At 41.2% G+C, this 21,222-nt stretch overlaps 1 protein-coding gene across 5 annotated transcripts; it reads right to left on the reverse strand.

Moving 5' to 3' along the window:
* Window positions 1–231: 231 nt before the first annotated feature.
* Window positions 232–17,857, reverse strand: USP44 (ubiquitin specific peptidase 44). Of its 5 annotated transcripts, none has more exons than XM_041409761.1 (6): window positions 17,693–17,857; window positions 10,377–11,885; window positions 3,607–3,805; window positions 3,042–3,150; window positions 2,008–2,213; window positions 232–1,622 (listed from the first exon to the last, which is right to left on the reverse strand). In XM_041409761.1, the coding sequence occupies exons 2-6, from the start codon at window positions 11,802–11,804 to the stop codon at window positions 1,423–1,425; spliced, it is 2,142 nt and encodes a 713-aa protein (XP_041265695.1). In that variant the 5' UTR covers window positions 11,805–11,885; window positions 17,693–17,857; the 3' UTR covers window positions 232–1,422. The 5 variants fall into 5 exon arrangements, with proteins under 5 accessions (XP_041265695.1, XP_041265694.1, XP_041265693.1 ...); XM_041409760.1 differs by lacking the exon at window positions 17,693–17,857 and adding an exon at window positions 17,294–17,352; XM_041409759.1 differs by lacking the exon at window positions 17,693–17,857 and adding an exon at window positions 17,116–17,203.
* Window positions 17,858–21,222: the final 3,365 nt, after the last annotated feature.

Here is a 21,222-nt window from a genome sequence, read left to right on the forward strand (position 1 = left end):
TTGCACATTTAATTAGGATGAGCACAACCTCAGAAGTTTGAGATCTGCTATGTGCTTGCTATAATACAGCATCTTTCAGAAACAGAAATGGTAGTAAAACCAGCTGTTAAATCACTGACAGATGGCCAAAGCAGTTGTATAGTTAACACCTTAACTCCTGTTAGACAAAATCGAAAAATAATTTTAAAAAATGTAATAATAATGTAGGAATTGATTCCAGTTCACACACGCTTTTCTGTCCATATCAAGGCATTTTATTGAGGTATAAACTTCACAGAAGATGAGGTAACAATTTGCATAGGACTTACACAAAATAACTTCACAATTAAAATTTAATTGGCATTAACTACTGTATATGGAGGACTGATAATTCCTGCTTGTTAAATTCTCCTCACTGCACAGCTCTGTTAATGCTAGTGGTAGGACCATGTAGGATAAGGTACAGCAGTTGTGGGTAATGAAACCAGACTGAGAATGCTTTCATGCAAACACTGCAGCTGCTTTTCATCAGCTGTTTGCTCAGGGATGACTGAGACAGACAATGCTTGCTGCAGCTTAAAGTAAGCTGGTCCAGTTCAAGAAAAGGGATGCTAATGTTCTTGTAGCAGTGACAGTGGGTGAGTAAGTGTGGTTTTATTGTTGGGGCGGGGGTACTGAGTTTTTTACTTGTTTGTTTAAGAAAACTTTTGGAATAAAAAAGCCCCTGGTTGTTAAATTACTTTGAATTTGGCACTTGAGTTTTAAGTTGTCAGGTTTGTTAAGGCTAAAACATGCAAGTCTTGATAAAGATACATTCTTGTGTTATTAAACACTCCTCTTACATACATGAAAATAACTTCATGCTCTATTTCCTCAAGTTCAGATTTTAAGAAATTCTATCAATGTATCTTTAGTATAACCATTCAAGCTTGCAAAATAATTTCACAGAAAGTTGCCTACAAAAAATTCAGTTACTATCTGACGTGTTTTAACATTCCTTGCTGGTGAATGTCAATATTCTAAGACCTAGTAGCAATTCCTGCAAGACAGTAAGAATCACGGTATCTTTAGAACTATACTAAAAAATGTACACAAGCATATACAGAAAATTAACCAGACAAATATCAGTTGCCCATTGAAGTAAATTTTCTAAACCAATTCAAAAATATTACCAAAATACAAAACCAGCTTAAAAAAATAGCCTGAGGTAAAAGTTAAATGCACATAGCAATCTCTTCCTTAAAAAAATAGCTGTATTGAAATTCTAGGTACTTTGAAAGTTACTTATTGTCAATAAAAACTTTTGCTAACCATTGTAAGGAGTACTTCAACTAATACAAAACTATATAAACATTGAAGAAGTACAATACTGTACTTCCTTTTAAAAATACATAGTTATGACAATTTAAACCTTTACCATACACACAGTTAACTGGCTTTGGATTAGCTGCTACTGTTGTCCATGGAACAGCCAGCTAATTCTGTGTGCTGCTGACTTTCAGCTGTGCTAGGACAAGGGACTCTACCATGTCCATTTGCCTGAGTAAGTCGTTGGCTGTAAAACAAAATGTAGGCTTGAGCCTTGCATACTTCTTCCATAGTGCACATGTTGAGTTTTGAATCATTGCAGTGTACCCAAAATCCTGCAATAAGGAAATATACCAGAAAAAAAAAGTCATCAGGACACTGATTTTAAGTAATTGCATCATATTTAATAATTAATTAGTGTTTGGTCCCATTTAATGAGTGGTGTACAAATAGTAAACTGTTTCAGTTGATCTGGTTTATTTACCTCAATGTTTGAAAAGTCCAGCTCAGCTTCCTCAGATTTACAAGAGAGTTTGTAGCCAGAACACATTTAACAAGGCAATACAAAAACTGAACTATTGGTCTACAGAGCTGCACTTCTCATTTCAGGCAGATCAGCTACAATTAATAGATTCCCTTTGCTTTTGAGAAAAGACACTCTTTGTATCACTTTAGAATTAGGAGCACCCCTTTCTCCCTCACTTCCCAGCTGGTTCCTACCTCCTTCAGAATTGTAGCAGTAGGCAGTGTAGTGCCCTGAGCCAAAACCCTTCCCGTGATGCATGACCACAGCGGACAAGTCGTAGATGAAGCAGTCAGGCAGGAGAGACTTGAGGGATTCCCTGCAGCAGTAAGGCTCCATGTTTAGCATTTGATCAAAACTAACATGTACACCAATCTTCTCACGGTGATTGCGTCCTGACCACCTGGAAAGTTAAATCAAGTGAAAACATATGGGTTTTTTTAAGGAAAGAGCACAGCACTCTGAATTACGTTTGAGCACAACACAATATTTTTCACTATTATTCTGTGCACAAAATAAATGCTAGGGTTTTTGGGTTTTTTTCCTAAGCTTCCTCTTTCACTTCTTTATTTCAAGGCCTTTTAAATGTGTCTATGGCACCTACTGTTGTCATCTTCTGAAACATCTACATTAAGATCTGTGCAGTGGTGAGTAGGAAGTATTTCCCACCTGTTATACCTCTTTGGTATTTCTCATTTATTCTGTCTCATTTTCAGTTTCCTTTGTACGAGAGACAGGTGGTACTGATGTTGTGCTATGAGTTCACAGAAATGCAGGGTCCACTTCCCTTCTCTAAGGCTAAATGTATTTACGTACTTGGATACAGGATGGTTATCTGAGACTTCCACTGAATACAGTCCAGGTTTGCATTAGTGATTATGAGCATCCTACTCTACCACCAGATTAATTTTGACCAATAGAGTTCAGAGCAAGGTTAATAGGTTTTGACTGAAAACAAGGATAAAATAATTTTGGTACTAAAGTAGCAAGTATCTGAAATCCAAAAAGTTCAAAGTTTAAGCTCTAACTTATAACATATCTTACAGATGTTTCAAGTGAACAAAAAAAATAGAAATTTGTAGTATTTCTAAAAATACTAGAACTAGAACTATTTCTCACCATACTAGTAAAGGGAAATGAAACTGATGCTGAAAAAACATTGATCCTAAGCAATGGTAGAGCAAGACTGAATCTGTCAGTTTGCAACACTTTTTGTTGTGGTACTACTTACCTAAACCGTTTAAGGTGTAATCTGAGAACCTGAGGTAGTCGACACACCATAAGCTGCTTCTGAGCTTCTGTGAGTATAACTGGTTTAGAAGAAAACTTCCTTCGTTTTGCTGAGGTCAAACACACAGTTACACAATACAAATCTTGGTAACAGCCTTGTATTTCAGTCTAAGATTTTTCCACAGAATTTGTGTGGACCTAAATATTTTTGGTACATGCCTGCTTAAAAAGGATACGCTCTGAGAGCCGTTTTGCAATGATTGTTTTATGATGCAAGAAAAAAATACTTGTAGTCACTTACATTAGTCACCTTAATTTAAAAAGGTGATGGCTTCTTCAGCTGGGAGTACTAGAAACCCCATCAGTGTGTCATAAGACTGTATCTAAATGAAGCATCACACTTCAAAACATCTTTTGAACAATTTAATCTTCTAGGGGGCAAGTAACAGCAGGACATAAGAAGAAGGTCTTTGTTTGCAATATACTTTTAAGACTTCTATACTTGCACTGTCAGTTTACATTTTACACAGAGAACATATGCATGAGTACATACTGCCTTTACTCACTGTTGCACTGATCACATGCATATATCTTTCCTTCCAAAGCTTCAGTTTCTGTAAACTTGGCCAGCATTTCTGTCAGCAGACATGGATACTGAGACGACATCTCCTTGCCATTGCAGTGATACCTCTCAGGAAACTCCAGGGACAGGTCCCAGAAAGGTTCTATGGTATTTGATTTATTGTCACAGGCAAGACATGTAACCTGTAAAAAAGATATTTCACCAGCTGCTTACACTCAAAAATGTACTTTGCTAAATGTTACCTTTTGCTAAATGTACATGTACCATAACATAGCTCTAAAAAGAGATTCTTTTTCCTAGAGATAACCAAGGATAACCAAAGACAAGAAAAGGTCATTTAACAACAGAGATCATACACCTAATTTCATTTCTCTGAAGCAGCATGTCCAAAACTGTTACCACAAACAAGTAAGTGTTCTTATGTTTTACTGAGAAACAAAAACAGTGTCAAAATGTTCTGTCTGGGACTGTCCAAAAGAAAGCAGCTGGTGAAGCCTCAGGAGTCTTTTCTCAAAAAGGAAAATGTACATGAGAAATTATAATATAGGTTAATTTAAAAATAAAACAAAACAAATCAAAACCACACACACACAAAAAAAAAAAAAAAAAAAAAAAAAGAACAGCTGGGGATTTTAAAGTCATATCCTTCTTACTTTGTAAGTCTTCCAGGGAAGCCTGGATTAGGAAGCACACTTCTTCAAAGAAAAATTAACAGGTAAAAATAATTTATTTCTTCTTTCAGTAAGTGGATCCATCGTCACACTAGGGAAAGGACAAGCAGTAAGACAACATAAATAAAATGTAAAGAAGTGAAGTGAGTCAACCTGGAAAATGCAGATACTACAGGCAGGAAACAATTTATTATAACATTCAATACTTAGAAAAATAAGTTAAAAGCAGTAGCTCTTCTAAGCTGGAAAGATAACACATTAGGTGTTGCATGCTTCCTATTTAGGAAAATACCACAAACTGTTCAGAACAGCTAACGCAAAGACATTGTAATAAAGGAATGAAACTTCATGTGACATCCAAAGATTGTTATTTCACAGGGACCCCTTTGTACCGCTGCTGTTCTACATAAATTTGGTGCAGCTCCCTTCAGTTTGCTTAGTACAAACGTGAAAATACATTCAGTTTTGTTCAGATGCTCCTTTGTTTCTTCTGAAGGTTTGCTGTTAGGTAATTATTCACTCTGCTTTGGTATTTCATGATCATTTATGTAAGGACCTATTTGTCACCTCATGGTATCTTCCTCCTAGATGTTCTTGTAACTGCACTCAGTAGCTGCAACAGCTTACACTCCATCTGGCATTAGCCACCATTTCAATTTCTGGATTTTTAAAAACACACCTGTGCACGTGTCCCAGCATGAGCATTCAGCAGTGCAGTTAGGAAAGCTATTAACTTTAAGTTAATAGTTTTAAGTTCTAAGATGAAAATGCCACTGCCTTGTTCTTAGAAAACAAAACTTCAGACTTACATGGCAGAAAAGAGGAGATCCTTCTGTTTTAATTTACACTGTCGGGAGTGTCTTTTGCAAGTGCTAACATCTGGCAATGTTTCAAAGCCACAAGTTATTAGTAATTCAGAGCTGAAATCTAGACATAGGAGACAAAATGGTATGTTTGGCCACAGTTCAATCACACTCCAGCTTAAACCCAGAATGACTAATAAATTTCTGCTGCACAAATGGGTAATTTTGTGGGGTCAAAAGTTTATTTAATTGATGAGTTACATAAGAATTTGTTGCACATGAATGCACACTTAAGATTAAGGCGCTCAGGATGTAGAACACACGTGACTTCAATACAGATAATTTTAACACATTCTGAGGTTTCAAATTTAGTGTATTATATTAATAATCTAGGTTAAGATCTTCTTTCCCAACTAGCTAATGAGTACTATCCCAGAGAAAAAGACATGAATAATAGACCCAGCTTCCAATTTTTGCCAGTCAAAAAACCTGAAGAACACAAACAGATGTAATAAATCTGCTTCTCATCTCGTCACGCAACTGTGAGCAAAGCTGATTTGTGGGGACAAAACCCAGTACTGCTACACAGCTGCCCAGATTTCCTCAATTCCAAGGCAGTCCTCACTGCAGCAGAGCTAAACTCTGGGATTTCTGTAGGTGCCAAGAGCGCGGCAACCCGACACACGCGGGCTCACTCCATCAGCCCCCGTGGCTCGCTGCTCCTGGACGAGGACAGCCAAGCACGGCTGCAACAAGGGTGGAAGTGTTCTTCCTAGCCAGGCCTGCGCCTGCCAACTGGCTTACTCAAAAAGCAGGAGGATTCCCAGCCTTCTGTGGAATTCATCTGCACTGGCCTGTCCACTGGCATTGGCTTCATGACATTCCCATCACTCTTCTTTCTGTCCTAAATGGGACTCCTTTATCTCAAACTCCATTATCATTCACACAGTGCAACCCAGATTTTCTTTCTCCATGAGAGGGGCAGAAATTGTAAAAACTGTTCAAAAGTTGGTTGAGATTTTATAAAACACAAAACGAACCCCAAACATGAACTCAAAGGGCAAAAACTTTAAGCATTTGTCCAGTGTAACTTTGTATAGTATAAGTATGCCCAACAGTAATAGGGAAGCGAGTATACTCTGGCAATCTGGTCAGTGATGTCTGTCTTTATGATTATACTTTATAAATTCAGAGTTTTGATTCCACCTTCCCATTGTAATTCAGAATTGCTATTATAAGAAGCTGTAATGCTATCTTTTATAGAAAAACAAATGAAAAGTTCACGCTAAAGCAAAGTAAATTACAGATTTTAACTAGCCTGAAATCTCTACCTTATGTTCTGCCCTGACCACCCTCTCATGCCTTGAAACACGGGTACTAAATACAATTGTTTGGTTAAAGCTTAGTATTCAATCATGGGCCAAAGGCCAGACTGAAAAGAGCTGGATCAAATTGCTTGATTCAAGCTAAGCACGGAGACTACTCAGACAAGCATCATTGTGGCCACAATAACGTGACGGACAGCCACTGCCCTGGATGGCATTCAGTGTAAATGCAGCCAAAGAAAATAGTTAACATATTGCTGCAGAAAAAGCCAACTTCATCATCAACTGTTTTGCCTATGTTCCCTGCGCTTGCATGCAAGAAAGAAAACTCTTAACCACCTCTGCCCCAACTCTTTTTTTTCTTTGTCGTTTTTAAGAAGAGTAAAATAGCCAGTCCCATTTTTGTGTTTTCACTAGATGAGACATGTATATAATGATTAGTAAATTTTTGCACAGGAAAGTAATTGAAGTTGAAGGGAATCTCTGGAATACAGCTAAAATGCAGAATTCATATGACAGTCAGCATGAAAAAAAACCAACTGAACTTTGTAGTGATAAGAACACAGTATCCTCAAAATTATCTCTATTTTGCAGAATAACATAAAGCATAACCACAGGTAACTGTAGTCTCTGATTCAATGACTTCTTATAGATTAATTTAAAATATTACTTTCATCTAGTTGGAAAACAACTTGACAATCATTTTGTAGGTCACGCTAAACATAAAAGCACAAAGACTAACACCAAAATATAGAAATCAGTATACATGACATCAACTGGTTTAAATGCAAATTGTCCCATTACTTGCCTCAAGTTGTGTCTTTCTAACAGTCTTTTCAGTGGGAGACTTAATACCCAGCGGTACACAGATCACCCTCAGCACTCTCTTCCAAACTCTAACTCACAGCATACTACCCAAAACTGAAGGCTTTCAGACAACTCAAAAATCACATCTCCCCTTTCCTCAGACAATCTGTCCTGAAATATGCTTTAAGAATAGTTTATATACTACACTGGTTAAAACCTACTTCACTCCTTGAGACCCTGGCCTATTCATTTCTCTGATCACTGCACTGTTATTCTGCCATGCCGAGCAGGAGCAGGGGGAAGCTTTTTGCTCAGATTCCATCTTAAAAATGAGCAGGAAGTAATCAAACTGCTTCGGAAGTTTTAAGCATACCTAAAGGTATCAGAAGCTACCAGCCTACCAGAACTTCAATAGCAACAGACTGATGGCAAACTCAGGATTATGACTTCCCTTCAAGTTAAATTAGAACTAGAAGAAGGGGGGAAAAGTTGAGCTGCACATGTGAAAGTAACGTGATACCTAAGTAAACACACAGCTTATCAGCACTGTAAGGGATCCTCTGTGTTCTTTATCAAGAGTAGTTCATGGTATTCCTGAGGTTTGAAGGTCAGGAAGATTGACTTCATGGCACTTGAGTATCTCACAGAATCAAGTATCTTGAGCTTATATTTTCTGTACAAAGGGCCAGTAAGTATGGTAACGTTTTAGGGGTTCTAAAATGGAAGGCAACTGCACACAGAAACATGCTTCCCAATTCCCCTTTTTCAATGAAGTAAGATGTAACTTAACACACTAAAATAAAATCCCATCTTATTTTTAAAAAGAGCAGCTGGGAACAGCTCCAATTATCTTCTAGAGAGAAACTGTAATACTGTCACAGTATTACTTTATCTTGTAGGCAGATAACGTTAAGCCTGTAAGGACTAAACATACAGAAATTGCTGTTAAGAGCTAACACTGTCCAAGCTGCAATGACATAGCAAGAAGTTTGGGGGTTTTTTCCAGCCCTGCATGGGTGTTTTCTCGCCTTTTCTGTTAACTTCATTAAAGCAGTTCTGACAAACGCCTAGTGAAATCATGATGTAGGAATCTTACTGAGGAAAGGAAAATAATTGCCTAAGAGAGTTTGTAGAGTTCATCTTTCCATGTGCAAACATCAGGGACTAAATCATTAAGATGACCTGAATGTATTTTACAAAGAAGGAATTTAAACCTTCAGGGCAACTTACCTTTTCCTTGTAATATTTATCATGTTCAAAACCACAAGTGAAGACTAATCTAAAAAAAAGGGAGTGGCAAAAGTCAAAAGAAACACTGGGAAGGGTAAAGTGTTGAACAGTCTGTGGGAACTGCCTAATGAGCCAGGGAGAAATTACTAGATAACAGCCTCAATACTCTTTTTCTTGCTCCTCTCACTTCAGGCATTCTTGAGTTGATCAGGGCTGTATTCTGCACACAGACATGGAACAGCTGCAGTAAGAGCAGTAGTCACAGAAATCAGGATACCTCAAAACTGCCTAATTCCATTTCTGGTTTACTCAATAGTGTGGAAGTGAGGAGTTTTTCTTTACTTTGTATTGGTTTTGTTTGTTTACACATTAGTGAATTCTCACTACTCCTCTCCTGGTCTCAAGAAGGTGGGAGGGTTTCTAGTCACAAACCTCTCCTAAAGCTAAAAATATGTGAAAGTAGTTATTACTGAAATGATGCTGTGTCTTTAGAGCCTTGAAAATTCTTACTAAAGCAATGAATCCTGTAAGGAGGTTTGCAACACAAGCAAACCTTGTCACTATTCCTAAAAAAATAACCTTATTTTGCTGGCAAAATTGCTATTTTGGAAAGGAATGGAATTTTCAAACAAAAAACTCATTAATGACATAATATACTGAACACTTCCAGTTGTGCAACACTGATACAAGATATCTAGTACCCAAGGAAAGGAAGTATGCCACTGAAGGGCTTGTACTCAGGGCCAGGCAGAAGGCAGCTGGTGATCCAGTTTTATTGACAGATCTAACAGCTTCCAGTAGTTTCACAAAACCTAAAATGTCTGAGGGCTGACATATGCTGCAAACAGCTTTGTTACCTTCCTATGAAGCTTATAGGGATTGCAGAAGTAAACAATCCTACCTTAGTCAAAAACCACTTGGATTTCCAGTTTTACATATTAAAACATTAAACCATCAATGAAATGGAATACCAGGAGCAGACATTTTGTGTTAAGCCTTTTCTTTACACACAGTATTCATCAAATGCTTCCACACTTCCTCAGTTAACACGTTCACGTATACTACAGATCCATTCCAGGAGCCAGGAACTTCCCAACTTCTGTTCCTGCTGCAATGTGATTAGTTTTTAGATTAATTCAACAGAAACAAGAATTTGTTTGTTCAGTCAGTATTCAGACATTTAAACACACTGTTGGGATATGCATAATAGCAGTGAACACACTGAAATACTTAACAAGGAGCTGAGAAGTAGGAAGAAAAAAAAAGGAGTCATGCAGAAAGGAGAACCACCACTGCCTCCAACCCACAAATTTGGTTCCTGTGTTGACAGAGCCTTATGTATCTTTGTGTTGCAATAGAAAAGAAGTATTAGTATTTCTGTACATAAAATCATGACATGCAATTACTCACTGGTAACCAATCTCAAATTCAAGCTATTTAGTGAAATGATATCCTGTTTGACATCCATTACCTAATCAGTTTCTACTTACACTAGATTAACCTTCCTTAACACCTTTTATCTAGTATCACTATAGTGATAAGCCAGATACTTGAAATTGTAAATTCTTCATTCCTTCAAATGAGTTGGTGCTTAAAAGCAAATACAAGTATTTCTCAGTAGGTGGAAAGGTTTTAAAACCTTTTAAAACATGTTTTAAAATAAAAAATGTAAGACTTTTATGATTAACAGGTGTATTTGGTTTGAAAGGCCTAGTTTTTGGTAGCGGGAGCGCTACAGGGCAGCTTCTATTCAAACTGTGTAATATTTCTTCTGAAACTGCATAATATAGCCTCACCATCCCCCCTCAACAGTTATAAATGTATAAACCTGTGAAGTATCTCCATCCCTGACTGACTAGAGTAAATCCAGAACTATAAATCATTAAACACCTCATAAAAAGTAATCATAAAACATACCTGACTTAGTAACTGTCCATGAAAAATATTGTTAACCACATTCAAAACCTGCTTTATAAGTTTTCTTTGAGAAGCAGGGATGAGAGCTGGGTATCTGGTCCCTGTAGTCTCCAGTTCCTGCTGTACTTTATCCAAAAGTTCACAGAGAAATTCCTGAGCATCTTGTTGGGCGTACCCTCTGAAGGCTGGAATTAGTCTCCACACAGAATGAAGCATGGCAAAAGGAGACACCAGTGCCCATTTGCCAGACCACATAACCTGGAACAGCGTATGCAACTCGTGACAGAGAGAAATATGCTTTGAACTGGGCTCCCTGGGTTGAATAAGTTCCATACTTTTTGATGCTCCTCCACTTAATCCAGAGGATAAACTAGGGCGCCTCACAGAATATGATCCCTTTACTTTCTCTTGGTTCTCATTCACGTGTAATGTTGAGGCAGCTATTGACAGGTGTTTAGATGAAGATCTTGTTTTACCATTGGTTGCTGTTGCCAGCAGTTCCTGAGTTTGGTTGAGATCAAGCTTTAAAAAGCATTCTCGAAAAATAAGTAAGTGACTTAATACCTGCAGGACAGAATTCATATAGCATGTGTTTCCCAGGTTTCTCAGTCCTGTTACTCCAGGAGTCACTGTAGGCCTTCGTTTAATTGGAGAGTCACTCATTTTTTTCAATCTCAGTTCTTCTGAGGTATATGTTTCTTTCAACTCTGCCAAAAATTCCATGTTCTGTGATGTTTTTTGAGGGCAGGGTTCTGGTTTTGAGGACATTCTACTCTGATTTTGTAAACGACTGCTCTTTCTTGGAGGCATCTTTTCCATCTCTGCTTTCAACTCACGCTTTCGTTCTTGTCTTCTCTTCCTGGCTTCGTCTTTTTTTAGCTCTGCTTCTTCTTGACGTCTTTCTTCTTCCAAAATCCTTTTCCCAGTAGGTGTCAACTCAAGCCACGATCTGAATACTTTGCCAAGGACTGCACGCCGTCGGTGCCAGAGAGCCGTGAACATCCTGTCTTCATTCCGAAGCATGGCTTGGGCACCACCGTGTGCAAGGTAGGAATCGTCACTGGTACCCATAGAACGCAAGGTCCTCCCACTTCGAGTAGTGCACTCATAGTTCTGACTCTTGATTGCACTTAATGTACTCCGCAAGAGTTTTAAGTCACCGGTTGCGTTGTCATTGAGAACGTAATCGTCACAGAGATAGCAGAAAACATAGAGCTCGTTAACTTCCAACGCCACGGGGTGGCTGCTCTCCTGAAAGTGCTTGAGTGCATGCTCTTCGATGTACCTTCCACACGCCACGTGCGAGCAGCTGAGGCACGCCCACACGGATTCCGTAGTATTGCAGTCCATGCAATGCCATTTCTGAGGATTGAGAATGGAGTGATCTTGGGCCAGTCGCAGACGTCCTACGTGCTTACATTTATCCATCGTTAAAACTGAAATTGCAGAAATATGCTGGCAAAACACATCATCCAAACTATTTTCTGCCCACGATATATCAATCTGCAACTAAAAAAAAAGAAAGTTCAGTTCATAAATACCCAACCATATCCCTTTTACAGGAGTCAGTGTACCAAATCCAAATTAAGATGAAGATCACTATCATCATCCAGCTGAAACGTGAAAGACATCAGTCACGTGGAGCCACAGCCATACTCAACACCTTCAACAGCAGTTCCACCTTCACACTAAATTGCCTGCACACCACTGTTTGTATTCCCAGCGGTTTGTGGCTCAGGACTGAAACATACTAGCTACACTTTAGGCCTGGTTTGGTTTTTTTATTAAGAGACACTGATTTGTTAAAAGATGCTGTTACAGTTCCCACTTAGAGTGGGAAAGGCCGTTCAGAGAAGCTGTGGATGCCCCCATCCCTAGAACTGTTCAGAGCCGGGTGGGATTGGACTTTGAACAGCTGGATCTAATTGGAGGTGTCCCTCTGCACAGCAGGGGATTGGACTACAGGATCTTTATGGGCTCTTGCAACTCAAACCGCTCCGAGATTCCAAAATTCTCCTATTAATTCCACCCCTAAGCATGCAGGTGCAGAAGTGCAAAGTTCACTTAAATTTATTATGTTTACGCAGTGCCAACAGTTCAGACAAACGAGGCTTTACACAACTCAAACCCCAAATTAATCCATACCTCCAATTAAATCAGTACTCCTCTGTGCTCAGTCAGCTCAATTATACTATTTCTATAATAAAGTATCTTTAATATCTACATTTTAACACATCCTAACACTTCTGAAATAGTAACTTAGCAAAGCAGAACTTGATTTCTTAAAAATATCTACATTTTAACACATCATCCTAACACTTCTGAAATAGTAACTTAGCAAAGCAGAACTTGATTTCTTAAGACAGAAATATCAGGAGGTATCTACATCAGTTACCACAAACTTTATAAAAACTTTCTAACCCAGTTCTTCAAAAGTTCATTTAAAAATCTGGCTAGCAGTGGCTTATATCCTTTATTAAGTTTGTATGGTTGCATTTATTTGTTCAAAGCTGCTGTTTTTGCTTCCTCCTATAAGGTGCATTTACCCAAAACAGTCTCTGGTTAGCAAAAAATTAAAGAGACAGTGATTCATTCTTGTTTTTACCATTTTGACTATCTTGTTAAGATATACCATCTAGAGATAAATTGTAACAGTGCTATGATGCATCAGGAAATTATTCCATTTGATCTGGGTCATTTGCGCCCACCACATCGCTGACCAGAAGGGCCAAAGAGCACAGGCACCAGTACCATTATGCACAGTGCCTGCCAGATGAAACAATTCATTCACCTGAGCATTTCAAGGCTTTGTCAAATATTCAGTCTATGTCAAGTGAAAGGAGTTTGCCATTACAAATACATGCTCTGGACCCAGCTTAGGCTGTACAGTATAAAGGTCCTGGATTCTATGCTTTACAGGTGAATAAACTATACTACAAAAATACTGAGTGACTTACACAGCTCTGGATAGAACCAAAAAAACTGTATCCCAGCTGCCAGCCTTAAATATGCTAATATTTATCAGTTTCTACAGTTCTGAAAAACTTAATAGGTTTCTTAATATTGAACAGATGTTTAGTGTTAAATCAGCATTACCTAGAGGGAATCCTAATACACAACAACATGACACCACTAAGGATGGAAACAAGTAAAAGGTTGCAGATGGCTAGAAAAGAAGGTCTAAATTTCATCTGGTACTTTGATAAAAACTGTCGTTAAAAGATTCACCCAAAAACGGCTTTGTTTGGTTAACTGGCCCATGGCTAGTGCCTTTTAAAACGTTACAATATAGATACCAACATAAGAGCTGTAATAAGTCTCTAAGCACATAATCAGCACCCAGCATTGCATGTGTTGTATAGAATTTATTCTGTAATGACGAAAAGCTTGAACAAGCTGTAGAGAAACTAAAACACTGTACACAGTTTTACATGCCCCTCACTCATTCTGGCTAAGTGTTGTTTCCAGTCCATACTGACTGCACTAAAGAATTTCAGGCACCACTACCTATGGGGAGCCATCCAGCAGCTCCCAGACTACCAGCCACAGTGTATATGGGGAGGTCGGGATCTCTAGTGTGCTATGGTCAACAGATCACAAAAGTCAGGGCTTGCTTAACTCTTTCATCTTGTTTGCACCCACAACATTAATTCCTTCCAAAAGACAATCTGATCTGCAGGCTGCTCATTAGATTCTTTTATGAATAATTGTGCACAGTAAGTTTGCTTTTTGTATTGTCTTTATAAATAAGACCATCAGCATTGTCTCATGTCTTCTAGTCTGACAATGTCTTTTCCACAGCAAAGTGGAACTCTTGTAACACTGATAAAATTCAGGATAGTAATATGTATGTAAAGTGTGCTACAAGAATTAAATATGGTATAGAGAATTTCAAGGGACAAGGCTTATCTTTGTGGTTTTGGGCTAACATATATAGATTCTACTGCATAACATATTAGTAACGGTCCTTTCCAGCAGACCAGAAAAGAACACTAAACCCTGCCTTCCCACAGGGTTGTCACCCACAGCAATGCTGTCAGTCAGAGCAATCTGACGGGTCAGCTCTTTCTGGGTTTGTTAAAGTCACTGCGTAAACCCTGTGCCTTATTTTTCCTTCCTTTTAATACATATGAGCAGATTATTTTTTTCACACTTTTAAAAACATTCTCAAGACTAAAACTGCTTACATGCCTCAGTGTAAGCAGACATCAGACTGAGGACAAAAACAGTCCACTGATTTCTGGACAGCCACTGTGTAAATCAGGGCTGCACATTCAAGCTCTTCACGCAAAAGCAGCACAATTCTACGAAAGCACAAGATCAGCACCTCGAAGGGAAAAACCTAAAGCCCCAGCTCCCCCACCAGCAGCCAAGCCAGCATGACATATTCCCACCTACGTCGATGTGTTGGAAAAAAGAGACAGGGGGGAAGGGGGAGGGGGGGAGGAAACATCTTAGCATGGGAGAAGTCTTTCTTTGAAAAAAAAGTGAAGAAATCAAAATGCAGTTTGGTCAAAAAGACAGCAATATCTGAAAACGCTGCAAAAAAGCTTAGAGTACAAAAGTGAGACAAAGAAAACTTCAGATGAATGTCAAACAGCACACTGACATAATGAATGTTTGAAGTACTGAGACGGCATCAACCCACAACATTTAAAAACTGTACCTTAGAACCAAAACTTGGCAAAAGATCTCAGAGTAAAAAACAGGAGTGAAGTGACAATGATGGAAGAAACAGGAAAACTACTGCATACTCACTCCCACACCTGAAAACTGCAGCTGGAATAAAATAGTACAATCTAATGCTCCGATGTTAAAATTCCCTAAAGGAAGTTATTCAGCCCTAGTTTCTGCATTCTTCTCTCCTGAGGTTCAGTTCTGTGCACACACACAAAAGAAACTTTGAATTAGTTGACCAGCACTTCAGAGATCAAGCCCCCCTCTGTGTTCTTACCAGACCTGAGCTGAAGCAGTAAGCAAAATAACAACTACTAGCATATAGAATAGTACTATTGAAAGCATTAAGTTGTCTGGAAACAGAGAGATACACAGAAGTGTCCTCTTGCACCAAAGTTTCACAAGCTAGAAACAAAGATATATAGAAAAGGATTTTTTTTTATTATACCGTATTTCAACTTTACTGACACTTTAATTCCTTTTGTTCCACTCAAGAAAGGCTGGCAAAAATGTATATTTTTGAGTAATTAATGAGCTGAAAAAGCACTTGATGCCAAAAACAACTTAGAAGTCATGAAAATTGATGGTTTTCTTCCATTTCTGTTCCATGGGGCGGGGGGGGAACAAAAAAACCAAACCAAGATTTTAACAATTTAAGGGTGATTTTCACAGCTAAATTTTTAAAATATAACTATAAACGAAAGGCTGTATTTTACCCTTAGTCACTACTTGTGTAATTAACTGCCTGACACATAAATGAGAAATCTCCAACATTAGACTAGAAATGCAGTACAGACTCTTACAATTGTATACCCACGTGTGTGTGCTCTTGAGCCCCATTTATATTCTGGTTTTTAAATCAGATGACTGTTTACCAACTGATTCTCATCAGGTTCAGAGTACCTGCTGAATATCTGAAAACACAGGAATCATAGGTACTTAACTCAAAGTTTTAGATAACAAATTCAGTAACTACAAGGCAGATGTACTGCTTTACTGCTTTTTTAAACGAGTTTTCTTTAAGAAAACAACTCAACGAAACACTTATGTGCATAATTTCCAGCTGCAGTACAGTCCTGCAGGCGTAACAATTTAGACTTGAAATCAAAGCAGCACTTCAAAAAGAAATTTTTTGAATTATTTCCGATTTCTAACAGAACAGCCTTTGACAAGAAACCCCCCCCCCCCCCCAGTCCCTCTTCCTTGGGGCCGTGCCATTTAACTTTTTTTTGCTTTTTTTTTTTTTTTTTACCAGCTAAAGAATGTACACCCAGCGCGCTTCCTAGAAGTGGCCATTTACCCCAGGACACCACAGACAGCGGCACAGCTTTACATTCGATGTCTACTACTGCAAATAACCGCGCGTTTCCTGCAGGGCAGACTTGACGACAAACAAACAACACAGATTGAAGCACTTCCACACAGGCACCAAAAACACGGCACTTCTTACTCATCTGAAGTTACACTTGACAGTTCTCGTTTGGAAAAACGAGCATCGCTGACAGCTCTGACAGCCCCTGCAAGCACAGGCACCCCTGCAAGGCTGGCCCAGGGCTCGGTGCCGCGGAGCCGTGCCCGCACAAGGTCCGGCGCCCCGCGACATGGCGCGACTTCGCCTCTGGCCACCACAGGCAGGAGCCGAGAGCAGCGGGCCCTGCTCACCGCGGCCCTGCGCTCCCCTCCGCGCTCTCCCTCACCTCCACGTCCTCCCGGCCCCTCAGGGACGCGTAAGACAGCGGGCCTCACGCAGGGGTTCCCCAACACACACCGAGCGCGGCGGGAAGGCGGCAGAACCCCCGCTGCCCGGCGGGGGTGGCCGGTCCCAGGGTCCCGCTCCCCCGACGCCCTGCCCGGCTCGCCCCCGCGGCAACGAGCACCTCCTCCTCAGGTGGCCCTACGCAAACACCGCGCCGCCGCTACCGTCCCTCCCCGAGAAAAAGGCGCCGGTGTCTCCCGCCCCGCGCTCCCCTCCGCCGGGCACCTGCTCCCCGCAGGCCGGCCCCGGGCGGGTTGGCAGCGCCGCCGCGCCACTGCCGCTCCCGCCCGCCGGTCCCGCACGCACCCTTCACCCGCCGCCATCTTGGGCGCCCCGAGCCGCCGCCGCCTTTGAGCGGCCCCTCCGCGACGTCAGTGCCGCGCGGGGCCGCCCCCGCCCGCCCCACACCGTCAGTCATCCCCGCACCCGCCCACCACCCGCACCCCCGCGGCCGCCCCCGGCCCTGCCGCCTCGCCGCACCCACCTGCCCATCGCCACGGGCCGGCGGCGCGTCTGTCACCAGATTTGTAGTGGCAACTGAAGTCCTTCCCACGTCTCCTCCCACCTCCCCCGGCCTCCCCCCCGCGCCGGGCCGAGCCGAGCCGAGCCGGGCCGGTCCCGCGGGGCCGGACGCGGGAAGCCCGGTGGGAAGCACCGGGGGGCCAGTTCCCGAGGCGCCGGGGAGCTGCCGCTGGGGCCGGTCCCGTCCCGCGGGGCCGGACGCGGGAAGCACCGGGGGGCCAGTTCCCGAGGCGCCGGGGAGCTGCCGCTGGCCCGGGCCGTGCCCGCGGGGCACCTGTTTGCCCCGAAGCGGGTCTGTACCCGGCCGGGGAGAAGCGGGGTCTTAGACCCTCCAGGAGTGGGTGTCAGATTTACTTCCTACATTTTCACCCGTGATTTGTCATCGGTGGCTTCATCCTTGTCCGAGCACAGCGGGAGCTCCGTGGGCTGAGCGCTGCCCTGTGCCCCAGGCCTCGCCCGGTGGCTCCCCGGCTCGCAGGTGCCACCAGGAGCCGTCTCTGGCCTGGGCACTGCCTGGACGCGACAGTCACACAGCGTACCGGAGATCTCAGCCCGTGAAACTCCTTCATATCATATCTCTGTGCATGCTGTTTGTGGAAACTTCTGCAAGGCAGCTCACGTGATTAAAAAACCCGGTCTTATCAGGTCCTTGTTACCCATGTATTGAGTACATTTTCAGTCTCAGGTTTCATTACAGGAACTTAAATAGGCAAAGACTTGTGAACTAACGTCCTGCAGATGTCCTGGTTTTTAAATTTGACGCCTCTTTACACTGATACTTTTAGAATTAAGAGTTTCTGAAGTGTAGCCAGCTGTTTTTAGCTGCTTTCCAGTTCTGCCAGCACTGAATTAATTCACACTTGTGCATGCCTTCTGCTCTGCCCTGTGTACGGACTGGCTGTGACTGGGGCAAGATGAATCTGGTGAAAACCCCACCCCTGACTGGCCAGCATCACTTTCTGTGCTAAAGCAGGCTGGCTTGTGTTTTATGTGAACCTTCTCAAAAAGTCAGTGCACGGTGCTTCTGGCCATTGCAAAACACCATTGCAAAACGTAGTTGTGATGTGTGAGCTGCTGCTTACTCACAATAAACAAGCAGTGGTTTGATGCAGAGTGTGAGCATTTCAGACCCACCCCCTCTTCTTGTTTTGGATCCGTTATGCATTACGATGTTTTCATGATAGCATCAAAATCTCGCACATCTGTTTCTATGTTTCTAGTTGTGTCATCAGAGAAAATGTGTTTCAGTTTAAATGTTTAAATCTATGGGCCCTGGTTGCCTCAATTCTGCTCCAGTAGTGCATTCCCATTCTTTCTGTTTCTGATGAGGTTGCTGAGATGGTATTAGCAGGATGTGGCCAAGAGGCACAATTCCATTTGTTTGCAGGGTCACTTTATCGTGGTGCTTTCAGAAGCCCATAAAAAATGTATACAGATAAAGCCACCAGGCTTCAAATCTGTTTCAAACTTCTAACTTTAAAGTGAGAAATACTGTAGCCTAATCAAAATATTTATGGAAATTGTTCATGCTTAATAATTCCACATATTTTCATATCCCTATTACGTGTTTCAAGATAACTTCAACAGTTTTCAAATAACTATTTTGTCATGTTCCTATCTTCATCTTTAACACCAGCAGTTTCTTCTTGAGTCATGGTTGGCAAACTGACCCTTCCATGCATTTTCTTACTGGAGTCCTATTACACTCTTCTCACTGTCAGGATCTCAATCCAGTTCTGTGTGCACGCCTGTGCGCTGGTTAAGTGGATGTTGGATCTGCCGTCCGGACCAGGCTGACTCGGTATCCCTACTGCGACCTCTCCAGCTGCCTTTGCAGGCTGCTCTCGCCAGGGCTCCTCAGCTCCGGGAGCCTCTAGAGGGGGAGTCCCCGTTCCTGATGCCTCCGCACACCTTGCAGGTCTTGTCCGTGTTTGCCGGGTGAAAGGTGCAGGGTATTACCGTCCGGAGCACTGAGAAAGAATCACAAATCCTGTTTTTCCTAAGCATCCTGAGGAGACTTTGATCTGCGCTGCTCACAGGAAGGCTGAGGCCAGCAATGCAAATGAGAAATGGTGGCTCTCAGCTATGCACATACTCACCCCCACTCCCAGCTCACTCAGACACAGCCTGAGGCCTTGTCACCAACTCCCTTTATATCCTAAATGGCCACTTTAAATAGCTATTCCCAAAGTGATTATGATCCTCAAAAAAATTTTTTTTTATTTATGGCAATTTTAAATTTTGTAGTCTTATCATCTCTCTAACACCCCTTTCTCTTTCATCAAATAATGCCTACACATCCAAAGCCTATTCCAGTGATAACAGAGATTTGCCACGTCTCTGCTGTCTCTGCACGTATCTGATTTAACACAGAATAAAGTTAAGATTTTTTTTTTTTAATTTTCATGTTCGTGTGTGTCTTCCCTGTGTTAATGGACAACATTTCAGCTGATATTCACTAAGCATTTTTCATACCCTTACTGGTTTAAGGCAGACTTCAATCTCTATTCCTGTCACATTGGCTAATCCGTTGCAAAGCATTGATTTGGAGCTCGGATTTGGTTTTGGCATAACAAGTAAATCACTGAATTGCTGTGTGCTGCTCTTGCCATATCTGCCCTGCTTCCTGTCTGCCTTTAGTGACGTCCCGCTTAAAATTTTTCACCTTCCTTTAACCTTTCTCTGAGTCATGTATTTATTCTTCTAAGTAATATCCACCTTAAAAACATTCAAGGCTGATCAGAGAATTCCTGAGCCTTAGGGACATTACTTAGACTCAAGTAATTTCCACCATCCAGACATTACAGCTAGAATGTTGTGATCTATTGAGACAGACTGAAATTGATTTCCCAAATGTAGTTTAATTTAAAATTCATTGGGCATTTATAAAAATAGATGACAGATACAGAATATACTGTCAAGAGGCAAGCAAATGTAATAAATTCCTATAAGCAGTAAGTAACCTCCTATGATGTGTGAAAACATTCTCTGGAGGGGAAAACCACCTCTAACTGAAATACCACCTCTGACTTAATGTTAAAATGTTCCAATATAGCAAATAGTTTTAATGTGTTTTTAAATGGTTGCTAGAATTATATACAACTATTGCATTAATACAACTGAAAAAAGATTTGCTTAGTGCATTTGAGAGAAGGAAGAATCATAAGCTATTATTTCAAGTGAGGCATCTAAACTTTTGCTAATGTTTAAAATGTCAAAATTTTGGCAAATATAAATGTAATTAAAATATAGTAATAGCTTTTGATACTCAAGAACAACTAAGTGGTGGGCTAACCAAGTCTCCTGGGTCTATCTGAAAAGAGATGTCTTTTTCTCCACTAGGTTTGGGTCTGGTTTTAGGCTTTGAATGCTCGAAACTGGTGAAAAGGGAAAGAGATAAAATCTTAGGTAAAATCTTATGGGTGGTGCTCATGGATGTCCCTGGTAAAGAAAGGGAAGCAAGCTTTAAACAAACATGGAGTCATCTTTTGCTCTTGCTGGTGTGAGCACTTTTACTTGTTTGCAGCTCCCCACTTATGGGTGGTGCTCATGGATGTCCCTGTGCTTGCAGGGTACGATGTTGTCCCAGCAGCCACGGTGCTCGGATGTGAGGTCACTGCTCTGGTTTCACTCTGCCTGCACCGCACTGCTTGTACCAGGAACTGTCTTGTGGTCAAGCTGCTCCTATATGAATTTCTCCTCCTGTAGAGCCAGCTGGCTTCCCTGAAGATGAAGGCAATCTTGGTGATCAGGAAATTTCTTCTGTTGCTTTTACAACAGTACAGTCATATCCTGTGTAGATGTTGGCAGATCTAACTACGTGGAGTTAATTGCATGTCTGAGGCACAGAAAATAGGTGGCAATAGGGAAACAATAATAAATCACAAATTT

This window comes from Onychostruthus taczanowskii, unplaced genomic scaffold (assembly GCF_017590055.1).
Source record: "Onychostruthus taczanowskii isolate IOZ18803 unplaced genomic scaffold, ASM1759005v1 scaffold31, whole genome shotgun sequence".
Lineage (NCBI taxonomy): Eukaryota > Metazoa > Chordata > Aves > Passeriformes > Passeridae > Onychostruthus > Onychostruthus taczanowskii.